The following is a 17939-nucleotide window of genomic DNA, read 5'->3' as shown; positions in this document are numbered from 1 at the left end:
CATTTTAACCCAACATGGTAATAGAATTTTGTTTAAAATAAATTATCTTAATATGGTTGATAAGCCACATAACGCCGATTAAATAAAAAACCCTCATAACTCAAAAACCCATTACAAGAGATGTAACACATTTTGAAACTATTGGTGCAATCATCTCAGTACTTGTGAAGCACTTTTGGTGAGACACATGTTTTGATCTTGGTGTATGGAACATCTCAATGGGAGAAAGCTCCAGGTTTGTTCAGATATAGTCTCTCTTAGTTCTATGGAAATCAAATACATGAAAATCATTCCGCTTACAATTTTAACTTTGACATAGAATTTGCCAACACTAAAATGATCATTTGTGTAGTTTCTAATATACTTCTAACTTAATTATTATTATGAGATAATTTTTGCTTCTGTCATTCTTTGGAAGTTCCAGCTCTTGAATTTTGGATTTCTTTGGAAGTTCCAACTCTTGAATTTTGAACTTTTCTTTTTATTTTTTTAAGGGCAAGCTATTGTTATATATGCATCTGATAGGTCATAAAACAATATCACATTCCATAATACTCCAGAGAAAGTTGGTTATCTAAACTTTTCCCCCAAGTTTTTTATTTTTAAAAGGGAAGCTTAGAGCCTGTTTGGGTAAGCAATTTCCACAACTCAATTCTCAGTTTCCATAACTCATAACTCAAAAATGGTGGGACCCATAGCAAAAAGGTTGTTTGGCCAAACGATAACTCTGTTTCCATAACTCTGTTTCCATCACTCAATTCTCTGATTTTTGAGTTATGAGTTATGGAAACTGAAAACAACAAAAGGCTGTTTTCAGTTTTCATAACTCATAACTCAATGGCATTTCCGTAAATAAACACACATGAGGGACCCACAGCCGCAACTTTTGACCACTTTTTGACTTTTTTTTTTTTTTTTTTTGGGTTGGCGTTGGCTGTTCGTACCTCTTCTTCTTCTTTTTTTTTTTTTTTTTTTTTTTTACTGGTTCGTCTGTTCTGTTCTATTCTTTTTTTTCTTTAGTACCTAGACTCACCAAACTTAGTGAAAAAAAAAAAAAAAAAAAGCTGCACTGTGACAGGCGTGGGCCCTCCAAATAGTGTGAAAAATAGTGAGTGATGGAAATTGAGTGATGAAGGCAAACGGATGTGAAAAATTGAGTGATGAGTGATGGAAATTGAGTGACGGAAATTGAGTGACGAAAAATGCTTACCCAAACAGGCCCTTATAATCTTTGGGGTCAAATCCCAAAATATTATTAAATTTTGATTAGAAGATCTTTCTTTTTATGTTTGGGTTCCATCTAGTACACCCCCTGCTGGGCACTTTAGAGCTGTTTGAAATTTCATTATTTTCTGTGACAAGTGACAGCTGCATTTCAGTACGTAGGTTTGGTACTTGTCCATTTCAAAGTTCCCACATGACTATTAGTTTAACTAGCATTTCATGGTGCTTCCACTAGAAACATACATGGTTTAATTCCCTTTTCCCACGATTATCGAATTATAAAAATAAAAAATAAAAAAAAATGTTCCAGCAACCTTGTAAAGCTTTCTTTGTAATTAACTTATAGTTGCACTTATGCCTTCGAGATTCCAAAACTATGATTATTCTGTATCTCAAGTGTCAAGAAGCAGAGAGATTTTTAAACAAAGGAGTCAAGAAGCCTTTTTTTTCTTCTTATAAATTGCCACTCAAAAGGGCATTGAGTTTGTTGAAGATTAGACACAAGGGAATTTGTTACATCATCTTTTGCAAGTATAAACAATTAAAATGAACCGATAGCAAGGGGAGAGGTATCTGCCTAAATATTGGCTGTCCCAATCTCCCACCTTTTTTGCCTCCAATCGCTTTGAAAATCTGAATGGCCGGATTGTCAGCCTCTCATCTTTTGTTAAAAAAATCGTTTTACGAATCCTGTGTATTCAGTATTCATCACTTTTTATGAATCCTGTGTATTCAGTATTCATCACTTGTTATGGTATATGAAGTAATGGAAGGGTGACATATCAATAAGCCCCTGCAAAAAGGAAAAGAAATGTTTAGCTTCTCTTATTTATGCTCTTAATCAAGAAAAGAGAGAGAGTGAAAACAACAACAACAACAACAAAAAAGAAAAGAAATCTTGGAGTGGAGGATTACCTGTAAAAACATGGGTTCATTGACTATCATCTGATGCAAGGGAAGGTCCAACTTTAACTGGTTTTAAACTTTTTAGAAACCTTCGTCCATTCTCAAATGCCAAAAAAATGAGACCAAAGAGGTATAACAGGAAAATATTCAGTCTTGATAGAATGTAAAGCACGTTAGAGATATTGCTTCCTCTCTCTGTGTTTATTCTGATTAATGTCACCCTTGGCCCTATCCACCCTGCAGGAAAAAAGAAAGAAAGCAACATGTATCAACACATGATTTCAAAAAGGAATGTAGAATATTATATTGCACATGTGATTTGGTTATTGTTAGTTTGTTACTTATGATTTAAGTAATAGCATATTTTTGGTTAGTAGTTAGATTCATCAAAAGTTGTTCAACTAGTCTATTGAGGTTAATTTTATGAACATGTTACTTATTAATAGCCCAACATTCAATATCATAAAACATAGCTGATCTTAGTTCAACTTGGTTACACCCTGAAGCTATGATGGATAAGCCCTTATTATGGTATAGTCTAAGCAGTAACTTTGGTTAGCAGCTGAGCTAGTTTTTTTATCACAGCATACTGAAATCTAGAATTATAGTTAAGAAATTCCAGTGCAGTGAATTTCCTGTCATTAATTTAAATTTCCAGATCACTTTATCCACAATATTGATATGCAATGGCTGAAGGGCTAAAACTAGAATGTTACTTCTAAGTGCTATAAGGAATTATTGGGCACTCCTACAGCACTATACTTCCGATTTACATGCATATCTGTCCTACTCCTATCTGCGAACTCACATGCAAGGCCCTATTTTATGTTAGTAGGGATTGTGGTGCTCTGATAGTATTGGATAATGACTCCTGAGCTACAGCTAAAGGTCATGATGTCAATCCAATCAAAGGAAGAAAGAGAGGCTTTTGTCTTCAATGTGGAATACTTACCAGACTTTTTCTTTGGCAAATTAGTCCATTCATTAGGATTGATACTCACTTCTGATGCCTTCATTAACTCAAGAATTGCTTGATTGACCTGAAATTTAAGGGAAAAGAAAAGTTTTTAGGTTCTGTTCTCCTTGTAACTATGGTCCAATCAAGTCACGGTCATAGATTTCAAGAAGCACTAATAATAATAATAATAATTATTATTATTATTATTATTAAGCACCAATTATTTAAATCCTTTTGTCTAAGATTTTCACCATGCCATAATCCAATGAGCTGCTTTATTGTAATCAAATCAATTATAGATGAAAAATATACCTCTTCGGTCCTCTCATGGCTCACTAGATGACCTCCATGAAGTTCTATCATTCTAGCAACAGGATGCAGTTTCTTTGCAAGTCTCCTTGCATAATATATTTGAGCAATTATATCATGCCTACACATTCACAAACAAAGTCTTGAGTGGAAATCCTGAATCAATGAAATTAAATGGTAAAATGTTCTAAAATTTATCCTTTCTGAAGCTTTAAAAATTGAGTTTGCAAGATATGCTTATTACTCATTGTACAAAAGAGTATTATCTTGATACATATCACAGAACATAACAACAATGCTCAAGTGCAATAAGAAATAGAGTTGAGAAAAGATTTTGTGACCAAGCACTGTTTAATTAATACAGAAAATATGCCTGCACACCTGCCATGGATGACTGAAACTAGAAATCCAGCTGAACGGATCAATTCAATTTCTGTTTGTGTCATTTTATGGGTCCAGCAAGCATTAAGTTGACCCTCAAAACCATAGTTAGACTGCATTCCAGTTGCTGATATACCTTTTACATATTCCTGCAGCACACAGATTGTAGGTCAAGTTAGGGACATCTTAATGTAAAGTCTATGAACAATTAATTGAGAATGATTTTCCATTAATAGAAAATCCAATTCTATGTTTAACCTCAATACTTCTAGGTGAGTTTTCAAAAATTTACAACAAATAGTTAAAGGAACGCAATTGAGAAGTGATAAGCTTTTAACATTTCTTACTTGATATAAGATTGCTCTTCTTGTGTTAGGTCCAACACATTCTTCAAGATATTCCTGCAGATTGTAGATAAAGTGAAATTGTACGAGTTAACCACAAAAAGAATGGCAGTGTATTTCTAGTTTAGAATAAGTGAAAGTAAACCAGTGCAAAAAAAATTGTAAAATGAATATCAAGATTATCTTCCACTAAATGTTCAAATAAAACAGTTTTTTTCAGCAGTTGAACATCCAAATACATAAATAGCAAAACTTTGGACAGAACCGAGAGCATCTTTTTACCTTTGAGTAGTGGGTGTCCAAGTCAACAGCTGCCCGTTGCTCAGGAGATTTGGCCCGTAAGAAATGGATTGCAACGGATAAAGTTTTTAGATCAAGCTGCAAGAAACAAAATAATTTGAGCATCATTTTGAGGAATAAGTTACTTGCAAAATTAAGTTACTGAACATAATAAATTTATATCAGGTGAGAATTTTACAATAATATATAGCTACAAAGTAGCTTTTGATACAGGATATCCAGCAGATCCCCATAAGTAGAACATATCATGTGCCCATGTTGGGCAATGGACATCTTATGTTTGCAATAGACACCAATACATCTCATATCTGTAAAGCAAACCTATTGGTGATTGCACTTCCTTCTTTTGTTAAATATGCAGAATTACAAGCATATGCTCATAATTTGTGAAAACACATGAAATTTATCTGTAATTGATGACTTTGATTCAAGATGGCTAGAGAAGAACAGACTTGAGTCGAATGTGGGCCTTGTGCCATTCATGAAGTCCATGATAGTCTTTTGGCCCTTGGTAGCTTAAACTCTACTCTTGTGATAATTAGGGTATTTATGTACAGTTGGGATTTAATTAAACTAAGGATTAAAATTAGCTTTTATTAAGGGTTTCTGATTTATAAGGCTAGTAAATCTTTGTTATTGTGATTTCCAAATGAGATTTAACAACTCATGGTTTTTTTAATCTTGTGTAGTTTTTTCTCTTCTTTACCTTGTAATCTCTGCAATCTTCTCTGATTTCTTATTCTCCTTCTTGGCCTCAACTTTCGAAACTACTTTGTTCTCCAGTAGTATCACCAACAGAACTGGCTTTGTTATTTTCTAACCAAAAATCTTATTTTAATATCCCCTTACCTTTCTACACTAAGCCATCTTCATAACACTCCGCAAAAGTTCATTGTGCACAATTGCCAAAAGAAGAAAAAAAAATCACTTTTTAAGTTGCACATGATTGATCTCTGCTCCCTCATCCGGAGACTAAATATGATATACTGAAAAGGAGCATCTCTTAAGCCTTGCAAAATCAACAGTCCTCACTTCTTCTCCTCTCAATTCACAATCATCTCCTCCAATGACAAGTGGTGGTATATCTATTTGATTCAGTAATAAAATAATACTCACATTTACCTCCATTTAGTTTTGTACGAAGCTAAAGAAGTTTTGGTGCGGATGGTAAAACATATCTTTTGCGTTATGAGTCAAACTATGACAGCAATGCAACAGATCTCAACTGTGTGCATTCATACTTGATCACAAATCATGTTCTTGCAGTTCTTCCAGAAATTACACCCTGAAAGACTCATCTAGTCCAATATAATGTATAAAAGCTGCTGCATAGCTAACAAGATTTAGTTTCAACTGATAACCAGTACCTGTCCACCCACACAACCAGCCAACCAATGGCAATAGTATGGATTGTGGACAACGTGCTAACCTCACATTAGGATACAAGACAGTCTGCAATAATTTTGTTTGGCAATATGGATCTTTTTATATAATGCAAACCTTTTTTAAACTACTGAATACTTATTTAATAAGAAATACCCAGATTAGATTGGCCATGAGTAAACATAAAATTACAAGACTTGGTAGTTATGCCTCCCCAACTATAGTCATCTAAAAGCAGTCTTCTAAGATGAGTATGTAAACTAATGACAGAATTTGAGCAAGGACGAGCTAGATGTTTGAAACCAACATGGGTTCCACTATATTAAATAAAAATGTGGAAAGCTGCCACGTTTATTAAACATAATTGGAAAGAAACAATGAGGTTGTACTCATATGATAGACATACATCAATATTCCACAGTTCAAGAAGGAAATAAAGATAGTCAAGATGAGTGGTGCTGAGAGATATAAAGTACCTTTGGAAAACATTCGAAACCTCCACCCGTCACATTAAGTAAAGCCAAAGACAGAATTCTTTCAGGCACCATTGCTGCCAACTTGCAAGCTATCATAGCTCCTGTTTTGATAGTAAAAAGAAAGAAACTTAAAAAGGATTTGATTCAATATCAATCAAAGAAAATATTTTTCCTGCAATGTGAATCTAAATCAAGGTACCAAGGCATTATGAAAATCAACCATTTCTGGGTTCTTTATAGAACCCTCTTTGATAAGTAATAAACAACCATTTAGAGAATCTTAAAGTTGAATTTCAATATTTCAACCAAGTGATTACTGAAGCTTCATCAAAGTTGGAACATTTTTCTCTTAAACATTAAAGCTAAAACACCACCAATAGAACCTTGAAAAATTCAGGGTCATAGACTTACCCATGGAGTGTCCAAAAACATGAGCTTTTTTCCAGCCCAAATGATCCATCAGTGCAATTGCATCATTTGCCATAATCTTTGTTCTGCACCCCAACAATCAGAGCAAATTAATTAGAAATTCAATTCATATTTTAAAAAATAACTTCCTAGTAAAAGAGCCATTTGATTACTCAAACTTTAAGTAAAATAAAATTGAAAAAAAGAAAAGAAAAAAAATTCAACTTTGTTATTTGACTTTGACTTTTACAAGATAAAAAATTCACTCCAACTAATAGTTTCTAGATAGTCTCATCTAGGAGAAAGCTGTCATTTCCTCCAATTCTGAATTTAAGCCACATAATCATTCAATAAAATGGAGTAAGGAAGAAAGAAGATTAAAATCCAAGCAAATGTGAAACATAACAATCCCAATGAACCAAAAATTTAGCAGAAAATTCACATGGACACAAGCACACACGCGCGTCCACAGCACGCGCCTCAAAATGCAAGTGTGGATTCAAAAAGAGAATGAAAAAGACATTATATCCTCATCTCTATGTCATACTATGTGAATTGTGACCTTAAAAAACCAAACAAAAATCAAGAAAAAACTGAAAAATTGAACAACTTTATTAATTATTATCCCTGTCTATGTTATATCAAGGATTCAAGAACACGCACGCGCTAGATTAAACTAGTATAGAATTTTAAGAACTCAATTAACATACGTGTAATGAGATTTTTTGGTGGGTACGGAGCTCTGACCCATTCCACGATTATCAAAGGCACAGACCTCGATGCCACCGCCACTCTCATTGTCATCTGGAATTGGATTCCAATCACAGCCACCGCTCCTCGTTTCATCTTCATTGGGCAAATCGCTCCCCACCATACCTTTGATCTGTGGGCCCCATGACTCGTGGGTCCCAGCTAATCCTGACCATCCAAATTCATCATCAACCAAAAAAAAAACCATCAAAATTCAATCACAACCCATTTCAACACATACAGATTCTGAATTCAATTGACCACCAAAAATTCTAAATACCCAGAAATGAAAAATGAAAAAAAAGAAGAAGTGGCACCTATGATGAGGAGGACCTTGGTGGGTCCATGACCATAGGTTCTGTAAAAGATTTTGGTCCCATTGTTGTTGTTGTTGTTGTTTTGGTCGTGATTGAGCTCTGTGTCTTCGCTGTCTTGCTGGGTTTTTCTAACCTCGCAAAACGGCATCGTTGTTTTTTTTTTTTTTTAAAAGACACAGAGCTGAGAGGGAGAAAACAAAGAAAATGTGGGTTTTTATTAAGGTTTAGATGTCTTGTACTGAATTGGAGGAGAGAGAAAGACAGAGAGAGAGAGAGAGGAGGTTTGGTCTGAGAGTCCTATGGTTTTTAAAGAGTTTGGTGCCGGCTAATACGTATACCTCGGATCCTACCACGTAGGATGGTCGGCTCGTTCCTTCCTTTCTAGAATGTAAACCAAACTCACTAAATCGGGAAGTTACTGTTATAAATTATGTTGCACTATTGCCTATGCAGACCCAAATAAAGAAAATAGAGAAAGCTTGCTTTTTAATTTTTTTTTTTTTTTTAATGATAGTAGTTGAATAATTAATTCTAGTGATTTTGATAATTAGGTGAGAAAGTAATCATGTTTAAGGGTCTCGTTTGAAAATTGAAAAAATTGTAAAAAATTTGGATTTGTTTGGAAACAGTTTTCAGTGTACAATATAACATATATTTTCATTACATTTTTTAACATGTATTTTCACAATATTTAAACAACGTTATTAAAAATATTTTATAAGCAGGTTTTAACCATTTTCTCATAAAAAATTCTGAAAATAGTATATAAGTTAGTAAGACTCTTATTTTAAGGTTTACCAAAAAAAAAAAAAAGACTCTTATTTTAATAATTAATAAACTGATGATTAGTTGATGATAATTGACTTTTTAGAAATGGAAAGTTTTCAACTCTCAACGTAGTTTCCAACTAATCTGGTGAATAATGGTTTACATTCTTGTCCAATTGCAAGAAAGTTGGGGTTCTTTTTGTGGGGGAGAAAAGGTCTGTTTGGTGGGGGCAAATTGCCAAAGAGTGGTAAAATGGGCGGTGGGAACAATGTCTAAGGTTGAGTCAGAGCCGCATACTTTGAATATTTCTTTCTATCTTTCGGTGTCAACAACATTTTTAAATAAAAGCTTTGACTTCATTTTTTGTGTGCCACTACTTGTGGTCTACATAAGACAGCAGAGTACTATTTACCCTTCCATCATACTGATGTGGTATTTTTTTCTTTTTTTTCATCTCATATGAGAAGGTTCTGATAATTAAAGTCATGGTGAAATTTATTGTTGCTGTATGTGAGAGAATAGAATAAAACGTCTTCTTACTTAATGGGAATAGACAAAATATTGTGAGAATTGGAATCTAAGATTTTGATGCTTCGTATGGACTCTTTTTTTTTTCGTCTCAATACTAATATGACATTTTGAAAATGAAGTTTTGGATGAAAATCAAATTATAATAAAAGAAAACAGAGTAGATGGGGTCAAATCATGGACGTCGTATACTCGCAATGTCTAGTATTTTAGGTGGGCAAAATCCATGCGAGGCAGGTTGAATCTAGGGCAAATTGAAAGTAGTTTTTACCATCTTTAATGAAGTCACTTTCAACATTAATGGAGTAGATATGAAAAAAAAAAAGAAATAAGAGGAAGGGTAGTTTTGAAAAGGTTAGGAGGGAGATAGAACCAGCTCAAGGTATTGTGGGGTTTAAGGCGACAACTTTAAGTGAGATTTATTTTTTTATACTTTGAATATTATTAGAATAATTATTTAATTTTTGGTTTTTTTTCATTTAAAATCTATTTTTTTTAGAAAAAAATTACAAATTAAAAAGAACCCATCGCATTACTCAATGACTAAACAATTAAAATAAATACTATTTATTAAATGAAGTAACCAAATACTAAAAAATTATTATTGAAAAGTTTAATAAAGTTATATATTTTTATTTATTGGTGAATATTTACTGCTTAATTAATATTTCTATTGGTACAAGAATATCTCTATTGGTAAAAATTTAGGGGCTTTTATTTATTGGGGGCTTTAGGCGGTTGCCTATTTGGCTCACCCATTGAGCCGGCACTGGAGAGAGAGAGAGAAAGAGAGAAAGAGAGTAATCAAGTAGGAAAGAAAATTTTTCATCCCTAAAAAGAAAAGTAAAATTTAGTTACAATTTCTTAAAGTTTATATCTTAAATTTTCTAATTAATTTAAACAGATGATTGTAAGTATCATTTCCAAACTCACATCTATCTAATTTCTAAGTAGTCAAGACACTTCCTTACTTTAAGATGATTCAATTACACATCAAAATAGGATTCCGTGGAAATATCTTAATTATATGATTATATTTACAACTATATCAAGTAAGTATATTTATCACATGTGTGATTTTCTATTCATTATAAATTTTACAACATAAATTACAAATTAATTTATTTACTTCTAAAATACCGAAAGAATTAAATACTTTATTATTATTATTATTATTTATTTTTGTTTTTTTTTTACGTGACAACTAATTGTCAGTTTATTAGTAGTTCTAACATTCCCCCCCCCCCCCCCCCCCTTTTTTTATACCTATGATATAAATTTATTGTCCAGTCACTAGTGTCCTTAGAATTTTCCTTACATAAATGGTTACATTAAAAGATTCTGGATATACATATCCTTTTCAGAAATGGATAACATCTCAGATTCACAATGATCCTATTCAGCAAAAAGAAATTACATCGTCTAATTTAGAAAGATAATCTAGAGAAGGAAAATAAAAGAGTGCAATCCAAATATCCAAATTCTAAATCACAGAGCAGATAAACACCTATATATGTATGTTGACATATTATTTATTGTTTGGTGGGTCATCACTATTCAATTTTGGAAGGTAAGGACGTGGCAGATAAGGAGTCCAACATTGAAATTGAATCCGCGTTAGGTAGTTGGCTATCTAGGGGTGGATGGAATTATTATTGAGGACACAGTCAAGCCTTCAACAAGGATTCAAGGTCGAGTTTGGCTCCTACCCCCAATCATTATATCTTTGTTTGGGGCTCTATATATAACAATGTCTTTGTTTACAAATCCATCTCTAAAAGGTTTGGCATATTAAAAATGTGTTTGTATAATTAAGCTACTGCAATACGCCGTTTTGGGTTTAAAATGAGTGTAAAAAATTATGAAAGTCGTAGTTGTAAAATGGCATTTTAGAAGACTCCCAAATCACCTAATCAAACAGACTATTAAGGTATCATAGGACATAGCACTGTATGTTATTTTTTATTTTTTATTTTGTCTTTTTTTTCAATTTCTAGAATCAAACAATAGAAAATTTTACACCTATATATATATAATACATACTTTACGTTTGAGTTTGGTTAAATTATCATTTTCACCAATAAATTTTTTTTTTTTAAATTTTTGATATCATTTTAATCCATACACTTTAATATTTTTTGTTAAATTGATCATTTTGTTTATAAAAGTGACACTATTCATATATGTGATATGACATCGTTTTAATGAACTTAACAAGAAGTTATCAATTTTATAGACGACAATGGATGAAAAAATCAACTCGAGAAATGTTATTTGACTTATTTCGGTGAACCTAATTATGTGAGGTTGGGCTTTTGGTCGTTGGAATAAATTTAAGGTAATTAAGTTTAACCGCTAGAAATCATTCAAACCAGCACCAAGCATATATTTTCATGAAATTCGTTTAGGTTGGAGCATAAAAAAAAGTGGATGGCCAATTTGTTTAATCACGGAGTGCACACTATTTTTGATAAGCTTATTTCCACGTTTAATGTTGAGGAGATATCTTGTACACCCATTATACATAGTTGTCTCACACTTTGTGATTCCCACGAATACATAATGATACATACATGGGGCAGAGAAACTATTTTGCCTACAAATATCATCTCCAATTAAACTAGCTTGGTGGGATTTATTCCAATCTACTGTGTGATAATTTATAAGACTATTTATGTATATTACACCAAATAAGTTACGTGATTAATTAGAATTACACATAAATGATCTCTTCAACAACCCAATTGCCACGTAAACCGTTTTGACAATACGAATTGTAGTTTCATATTAAAACTATATATAGATAGTCTCTTTAATTGCCACACAGTGAATTAGAGAAAGGTTTCTCTAAACTGCTTTGGAGGTAAATTTTTTTGAAATTATTATTAAAGTTTTGAAGTGTAGCAATTGCCAATAGATATCGCAAATATGACATAGCACATGAAAGTAAGAACAAAATGTTACATTTGGCCTGTCGCTTTCATGTTCCATCATTCAAGCAGTAAGTCTCAACTCTCACCATATGTTCATAAATAAATAAATAACTAATTTAAAAAAAAAAAAAAATCAACAACACTAAAGTAAACTCCACCATATAAAAGAAGAGAAACTTGAGCATGGCTCAAAGAAATATCTCACGCAAACTCATCTTTCACATCATCACATATTCACGTGTGTACAGTGTATGATCACCAACATATGCTACACGTTTAAAATGGCTCAATCATTGTTCTTTTTTGGCATGAAATGGCTTTCGAATCTCACAACTAGTGGGGATGCTATTATTCGTGATCATGATGTCAAGCATAAAGTATACAATATTCTCATCCATACGAGTTTTTACAAACAAATTTGTGTTATTACTATTTCTAAATTTGCAATAGTCTAATAGGGTAATAGGTCAACATTTTTAAAAGGATAAATTAATTTCATCTCTGAAATAGATACAATATATATCACATTTTTTGTTGAACTGATAAATTAACTTCATCTACGAAATGGATACAATATCACAATTTTGGTTGAACTGATAAATTATCACAGTCTCAACAACTTAAACTATTATCAAAATAATTATGAAACTGGATAAATTTGGTTGTGAAACAAGTCCATATACACCCATTCATACATATACTACTCTAATATATTAACTTACCTGTTTAAGTTGAACACATTATAAATTAATTTCTTTCGCTGCTGGCATTTTTATTTTTTATTTTATTTTTTATTTTTTATTTTTGTGTGTGTGTGGAGAAAATGAGTAAACAAGTTGTTTAAATAGATATTCTCCAAAAAAAAAAAGTGGTTTAAATAAAAAAAATGAGCTTGTCTCATGCTAAATCGATGCCAACTTTGCTTTTACCTTTAACAAACATATCACTTTCAGATTTAACCATTCAAAATATTTGGATAAAATGTTCATCCCTTCTCTAATATTCCCTTTAAGACGTAAGGGAAAAGAACAGAATAAAATGGATTGATTTGGATTTTTAGAGAATATTTCATTAATTCCTTCATTTGGAAGTCTAATAAGAAGGAATTGAATGATTACGAGGAAATGACCATTTCATTTCACCTCCTCCTAAATATTATTGGAAAGGGTAAAATATTATTTTGGTCCCTAAACTTTATTAAAAGTTTGTTTTTTATCCTTAGACTTTAAGAAGTTCATTTTCTGTCCCTAAACTATTGAAAAGTTCATATTTCATTCCTAAATTATTGAAAATGTTTTATTTATGTCCTTAAACTTCACAAAAAGTTTGTTTTTATCCCTAAACGATTAAAAAGAAAGTTCTTTTTTCATCCCCATTTTTGTTTCTAAACTATTGAAAAAATTCTTTACAAAGTTTAAAGATGAAAAAAGAACTTTTTAAAGTTTAGAGACGAAAAACAAACTTTTGGTAAAGTTTAACTACCCAAATAATATTTTACCCTATTGGAAATCACACCAGGAATATAAATGTATTGAAATCATTTGGATTTTCACTAAATCCAACTTTTATAATAATGAGAATTATTTTTAAAAATGTGGATATCCACACTCCTATAGTCCTATGGATGATTTTTTTTTGGTTGAAACCCACTCCTATGCATGACAAAATTAAGTTGTATAAAATAGTAAGTTTACCCTACTCCTCCTATTCTTTAACCAATAGAAATGGATCTCTTTTTAAGAATTAAATTTTCATGCACATGTTATGTTTTATTTTATTTTTTCAAAATGAATCATAATTCTAAGGGTCTGTTTGGATACCGCTTATTTGTCGAAAATTGAAAACTTATTACTGAAAACACTGTAGCAAAATAATTTTTAAAGGTGTGAATAGTGCTTTGGGACCCAAAAATGCATGGATATGCGCATTTTGCTGAGTTTGGTGGTCTCATGAACAGTGCCGGGGACCCAAAAAAAAACCAAACGCACTGAAACGCGCATTCAGTACTATCTAAACTCACACTAAATTTATCAAAAAATTATAAGGTAGATCAATTAACTTTTGTTTTGTAAGACAGATTACTTTGACAAGAACTGAAGTATAATTTAGGGAAGCTCGAAGAAAATAAGGAGGTCCTTATATTTTCACCTAAATTCAAGGATAGTTAAAAGAGTATTTTGCCCAATATATATATATATATATATATATTTTTTTTTTTTTGTGTGCAAAGACAAGACTTACTTTGGGTATTTTTCTTTTTATTGAAAAAAATTTCAAATTATTTTTATTTTTTATGGAGTCCTTAAACTGCGTAGAAGAAAGCCCTACAGCTAGTGTGGCATGTATTTATTTTACACACATGCCAGTTCAATTTTATGACAACCTTCATGAAAGGCTGTCTATCACTGCTTATGCTACGCATAAGATTAATAATAAAGAAAAACAAACAAACCATTTGAGTAATCGAACAGATATTAACAAATGAATAAAAGCAACTAAGATTTGCTGGCAAATAAGCAAAATTTTATTTCATCCCTCGCTGGCTGATAACTTCATTTTGGCTTGTTTTCTATTCAAACAAGCTGATTCCAACTATATGGCTTTTACAAGAGCTTGAGCTTTTTTTTTTTTTTAATAGAAATAGTTTCAATTATGGCGTTCACTCTAAAAGTTTAAGATAAATAGAAGTTAGCTCATGAATCATCGGGGAGGCCATAACCTTGTTTGCAGTATCATAAGTTCATAACCTCTCAAAGAAATATATGAAAATTTGGCAAGCAACATATAGCCACTGGTGTAAGAGACAGACACTCAAAGTATGATAAAGCTTGAATTGGACTTCTTAAGCTTGGACCAAGCTTTAACTGAATCAAAAACTCAGCCTAGCCCTCATCAAGGACAGGGTATTGGATGGTGGGCTTGGCAATATTTTGGGATCTTGGTGGTGAATGTGGATTGGGTTTGTTGCCAATGAGGGCAAGAGCCTCTTGGAAAGACTGACGTGGGCTGGTTTCTTTCTAGAATGGCTTGCCTAGGTTGCCATGGACTTCTAAATTACCACATGTGGCTTCTAAAATAATCATAGATAGTAAAATTATGTGAACTGTATCATAAATTATAGGCAGGGGCGGAGCCACATGGCTAATTCACCATCACCCCAAAGGATCCGGATCCTCTCTATTCCAATATGAAATGGAGAGTGTCCAGTTAAAGGCTGAGATTGATTTAAAATCAATCTATGGCCTAAAATCAGCCACGCCATTTAAAATACACTTAACAGAACAATGAGTTACTTAACGTTAGTTTTCAACGTTTCTTCTCACTTTCTCTGTCTCTCTCATCAAAACTCCATGGCTCCTCTCTCTCACCTCAACTGAGTTTCTCCCTCACTCTCCCTAGCGCTCCACTCTCGCAACCCCGACTGCGCCTCCACCGGTCTCTCCCCCTCCACGCTTGCTCTCTGCCTCTCCCTCAACCCCGTCACTTCCCGCATTCCCAACTCAAACCCATAAGCAAAAACAAAGAAAAAACAGTATATAGTAACTCACCAGCTGAGATCCCGACCCCACACACTCGCACCCTTTTTAGACCCAGATCAGAGAGAGAGTAAGGGTTGGGGTTTGGAGAGAATCGGGTGTTTAAGTGAGAATTTGATGCTTTTCAGACCCAGATGGGTTAGGGTTTGGATAGAAACGGGTAAGAGAGAAGTTGATGCTCAATCTCCATGGTTACAGCTAGCAGCCACCGTGTTCCGCTCCACCAATTCCGACGGTGGCTTTGGTAAAGTTCCCCTGTCTTTCTCTTTGATTTTTCCTTCTTTTAATTTTCTCAACAAAAAAGAAGATTTTTTAATTTTTTGTATTGTATTAGGATTTCGTTTTCTTTTGATAAAGAAACTGAATTCCCTGTTGTACTTGGGAAAAAAATAATGTTGAATTTGTGTTATTCGGTACAATTTGTGTTCAAGTGAAAATACAACAAAAAAACAGAATCTATATGTATACTAAAGTAAATAATGATTTACCTATGATACTAAATCTATGATTTTTTCCTCTGATCCTGATTTCTTTGCCTAAGAGTATCCATTTCTTATTCCTTAGTTTCTTTCACTGAAACAGAACTATGATTCTTAGCTTGATAATAGTTTCTTAGTTTGAAGTTTGTCACAATGGATCAGTTTTTTCTCGTTCCCTATGTTACTATTGTGGTTTGAGTTGTGAAATGCACTGAAGATGTTTGAGAAAATATACCTACTGAAATCCAACTTATTTGGTCTTGGGTGTCTGTGTTTCCCTAGGTTATCAATTAAGTAGAGTAGTGTATGTGTTCGTTTTGACACTTTAATGATCTAAAATCTGGTTTATTTGATGGAAAACCAAATTGTGTAAGTATCTTTGTTAGTGGATTTGTAATAAGAGTGTTGTGCATCTGTCTCCTTAGGTTCTAATTAATTGGAGTAATAAATGTGTTTTTGTCACATTTTTGAGCCTATAGAGTAAAAATATTTCATTTAAAGTCATAGTATCAAGAAATATGTTAATGTTTGTAATTGTTTGGCCTAATTAAACAGCCATGTGATGCATCAGTAAGTATTGGGCTATTGATTCACTTTTGGGCTATTGATGTGGTTTATATACTGTTCTTACAATTAACAGCTCAGATGCACTATTTATTTATTTATTTTTCAAATTTTTTTTATGCTGAAGTACTGATGAGTTTAGCTCCAGCAAGCCACTTGCTGGAGCTGACAGAAAAGATCTGATTGCTAGAGCTGACAGAAAAGATCTGATGAGGAAGTTGCCAAAATTTATATATGATGAGGAGAAAACTTTGGAGGTGAGAAGCTGTTCCTGCATTTGCAATCCTTTAAATTATTCATTATGTGTGTATGCATGTTTGTTAATGTGTTCAACTTTGAAAGTAAAGTCTTTTTGGTTACAAATAAAGGCCTAGTTATGGTTGGTTGTCATAAGAAAAACAAGAAAAATATAATGGTTCGTATGTATAAGTAAGCTTTATGAATTGTGCTTCAATAAAAAGAAAAAATGAAAAAGAAACACTGTACAAATTGTTTGTGTTAACTTGTATTTTCATCCTTTTTTAACTATTATTGATATTGTTTTAGTTATCATTTTTTTTAAAATGTTTGCAATGCATTGATATTGCATTGGTGGTGTGATGACTATAGAGAACCCGCAAAATATTAACAGAGAAGATTGCTTAATTGAATTCAGCCATAGACGATGTTTCTGCTCAGCTACATGGAGATGATGCCCCTAATGGAGTTGCAGTGAGTTCAAATGAAGTTGGAGCTTCAATGTAACAGAATATTTGTTGTAATTGCCATATAAATCATCACTACTTACGTGTGATTAGTACTGGAAAAACAATGTTTTGAATCCTTTATCCCTTTTAATTTTCTATTCGGTTAATAAATTCAGGTTGATTGTACTTATATAAAAAATTTACTAGAAATGATAGCAAAATATGATTTGTTTCACAGTAATTTTCCCTAAGTAGTAATTATTTATATTTAGGTACTAATTGTTCTCTCACGTGGTATTCTCACATTCCTACAATAGAGTATTGTGGATTTTTTTTTTCCACACAAACAGTAGCAGATTTTCCACCTGAGATTGCACACTTGAGCTTATGAATAGTGCAATGGTTTTAACTCTCTCCCTTTCCTTTTTCTTGTTTTGTATTAAAATAAAATTTCAAAGAATCCTTAGCTGTTAGTGCTTAACTTCAAGATGCATTCTATTTGTTGTTGACGGATTTCTAATAATAATTTGATTTTTAACTTTTGGCTTTAGAAGCATCGGTCATACAGCAAAAATTGAAGCACGACCATTCTCGGTTGAGGAGCATCTAGAGCATCTACTGTAAATTTGTTGTGGCTGGCAGTATTCCACCTCATATTACTTATCTTAAAGAAGTAAAAGTGCTGCACA

The 17939-nt window shown here is 32.6% G+C and overlaps 1 protein-coding gene and 1 long non-coding RNA gene across 2 annotated transcripts; one reads left to right on the top strand and one right to left on the bottom strand.

The window, feature by feature from the left end:
• Nucleotides 1-1639: 1639 nt before the first annotated feature.
• LOC115960874 (putative non-heme bromoperoxidase BpoC) lies at nucleotides 1640-8138 on the bottom strand. The gene is made up of 11 exons (XM_031079872.1): nucleotides 7757-8138; nucleotides 7400-7607; nucleotides 6693-6775; nucleotides 6282-6382; nucleotides 4405-4500; nucleotides 4126-4179; nucleotides 3779-3927; nucleotides 3401-3518; nucleotides 3083-3170; nucleotides 2140-2367; nucleotides 1640-2017 (listed from the first exon to the last, which is right to left on the bottom strand). Exons 1-10 carry the CDS (start codon nucleotides 7902-7904, stop codon nucleotides 2156-2158), a joined length of 1257 nt encoding a protein of 418 aa, XP_030935732.1. The 5' UTR covers nucleotides 7905-8138; the 3' UTR covers nucleotides 1640-2017; nucleotides 2140-2155.
• An 8611-nt stretch (nucleotides 8139-16749) lies between these two features.
• LOC115959307 lies at nucleotides 16750-17485 on the top strand. Its single transcript, XR_004084825.1, has 2 exons — nucleotides 16750-16821; nucleotides 17220-17485. It is a non-coding gene; the product is annotated as an uncharacterized LOC115959307 (long non-coding RNA).
• Nucleotides 17486-17939: the final 454 nt, after the last annotated feature.

The sequence above is a fragment of the Quercus lobata genome, chromosome 9 (assembly GCF_001633185.2).
Source record: "Quercus lobata isolate SW786 chromosome 9, ValleyOak3.0 Primary Assembly, whole genome shotgun sequence".
Lineage (NCBI taxonomy): Eukaryota > Viridiplantae > Streptophyta > Magnoliopsida > Fagales > Fagaceae > Quercus > Quercus lobata.
Note: the sequence above shows the minus strand (reverse complement) of the source record. Positions and strands in the feature narration are given on the sequence as shown.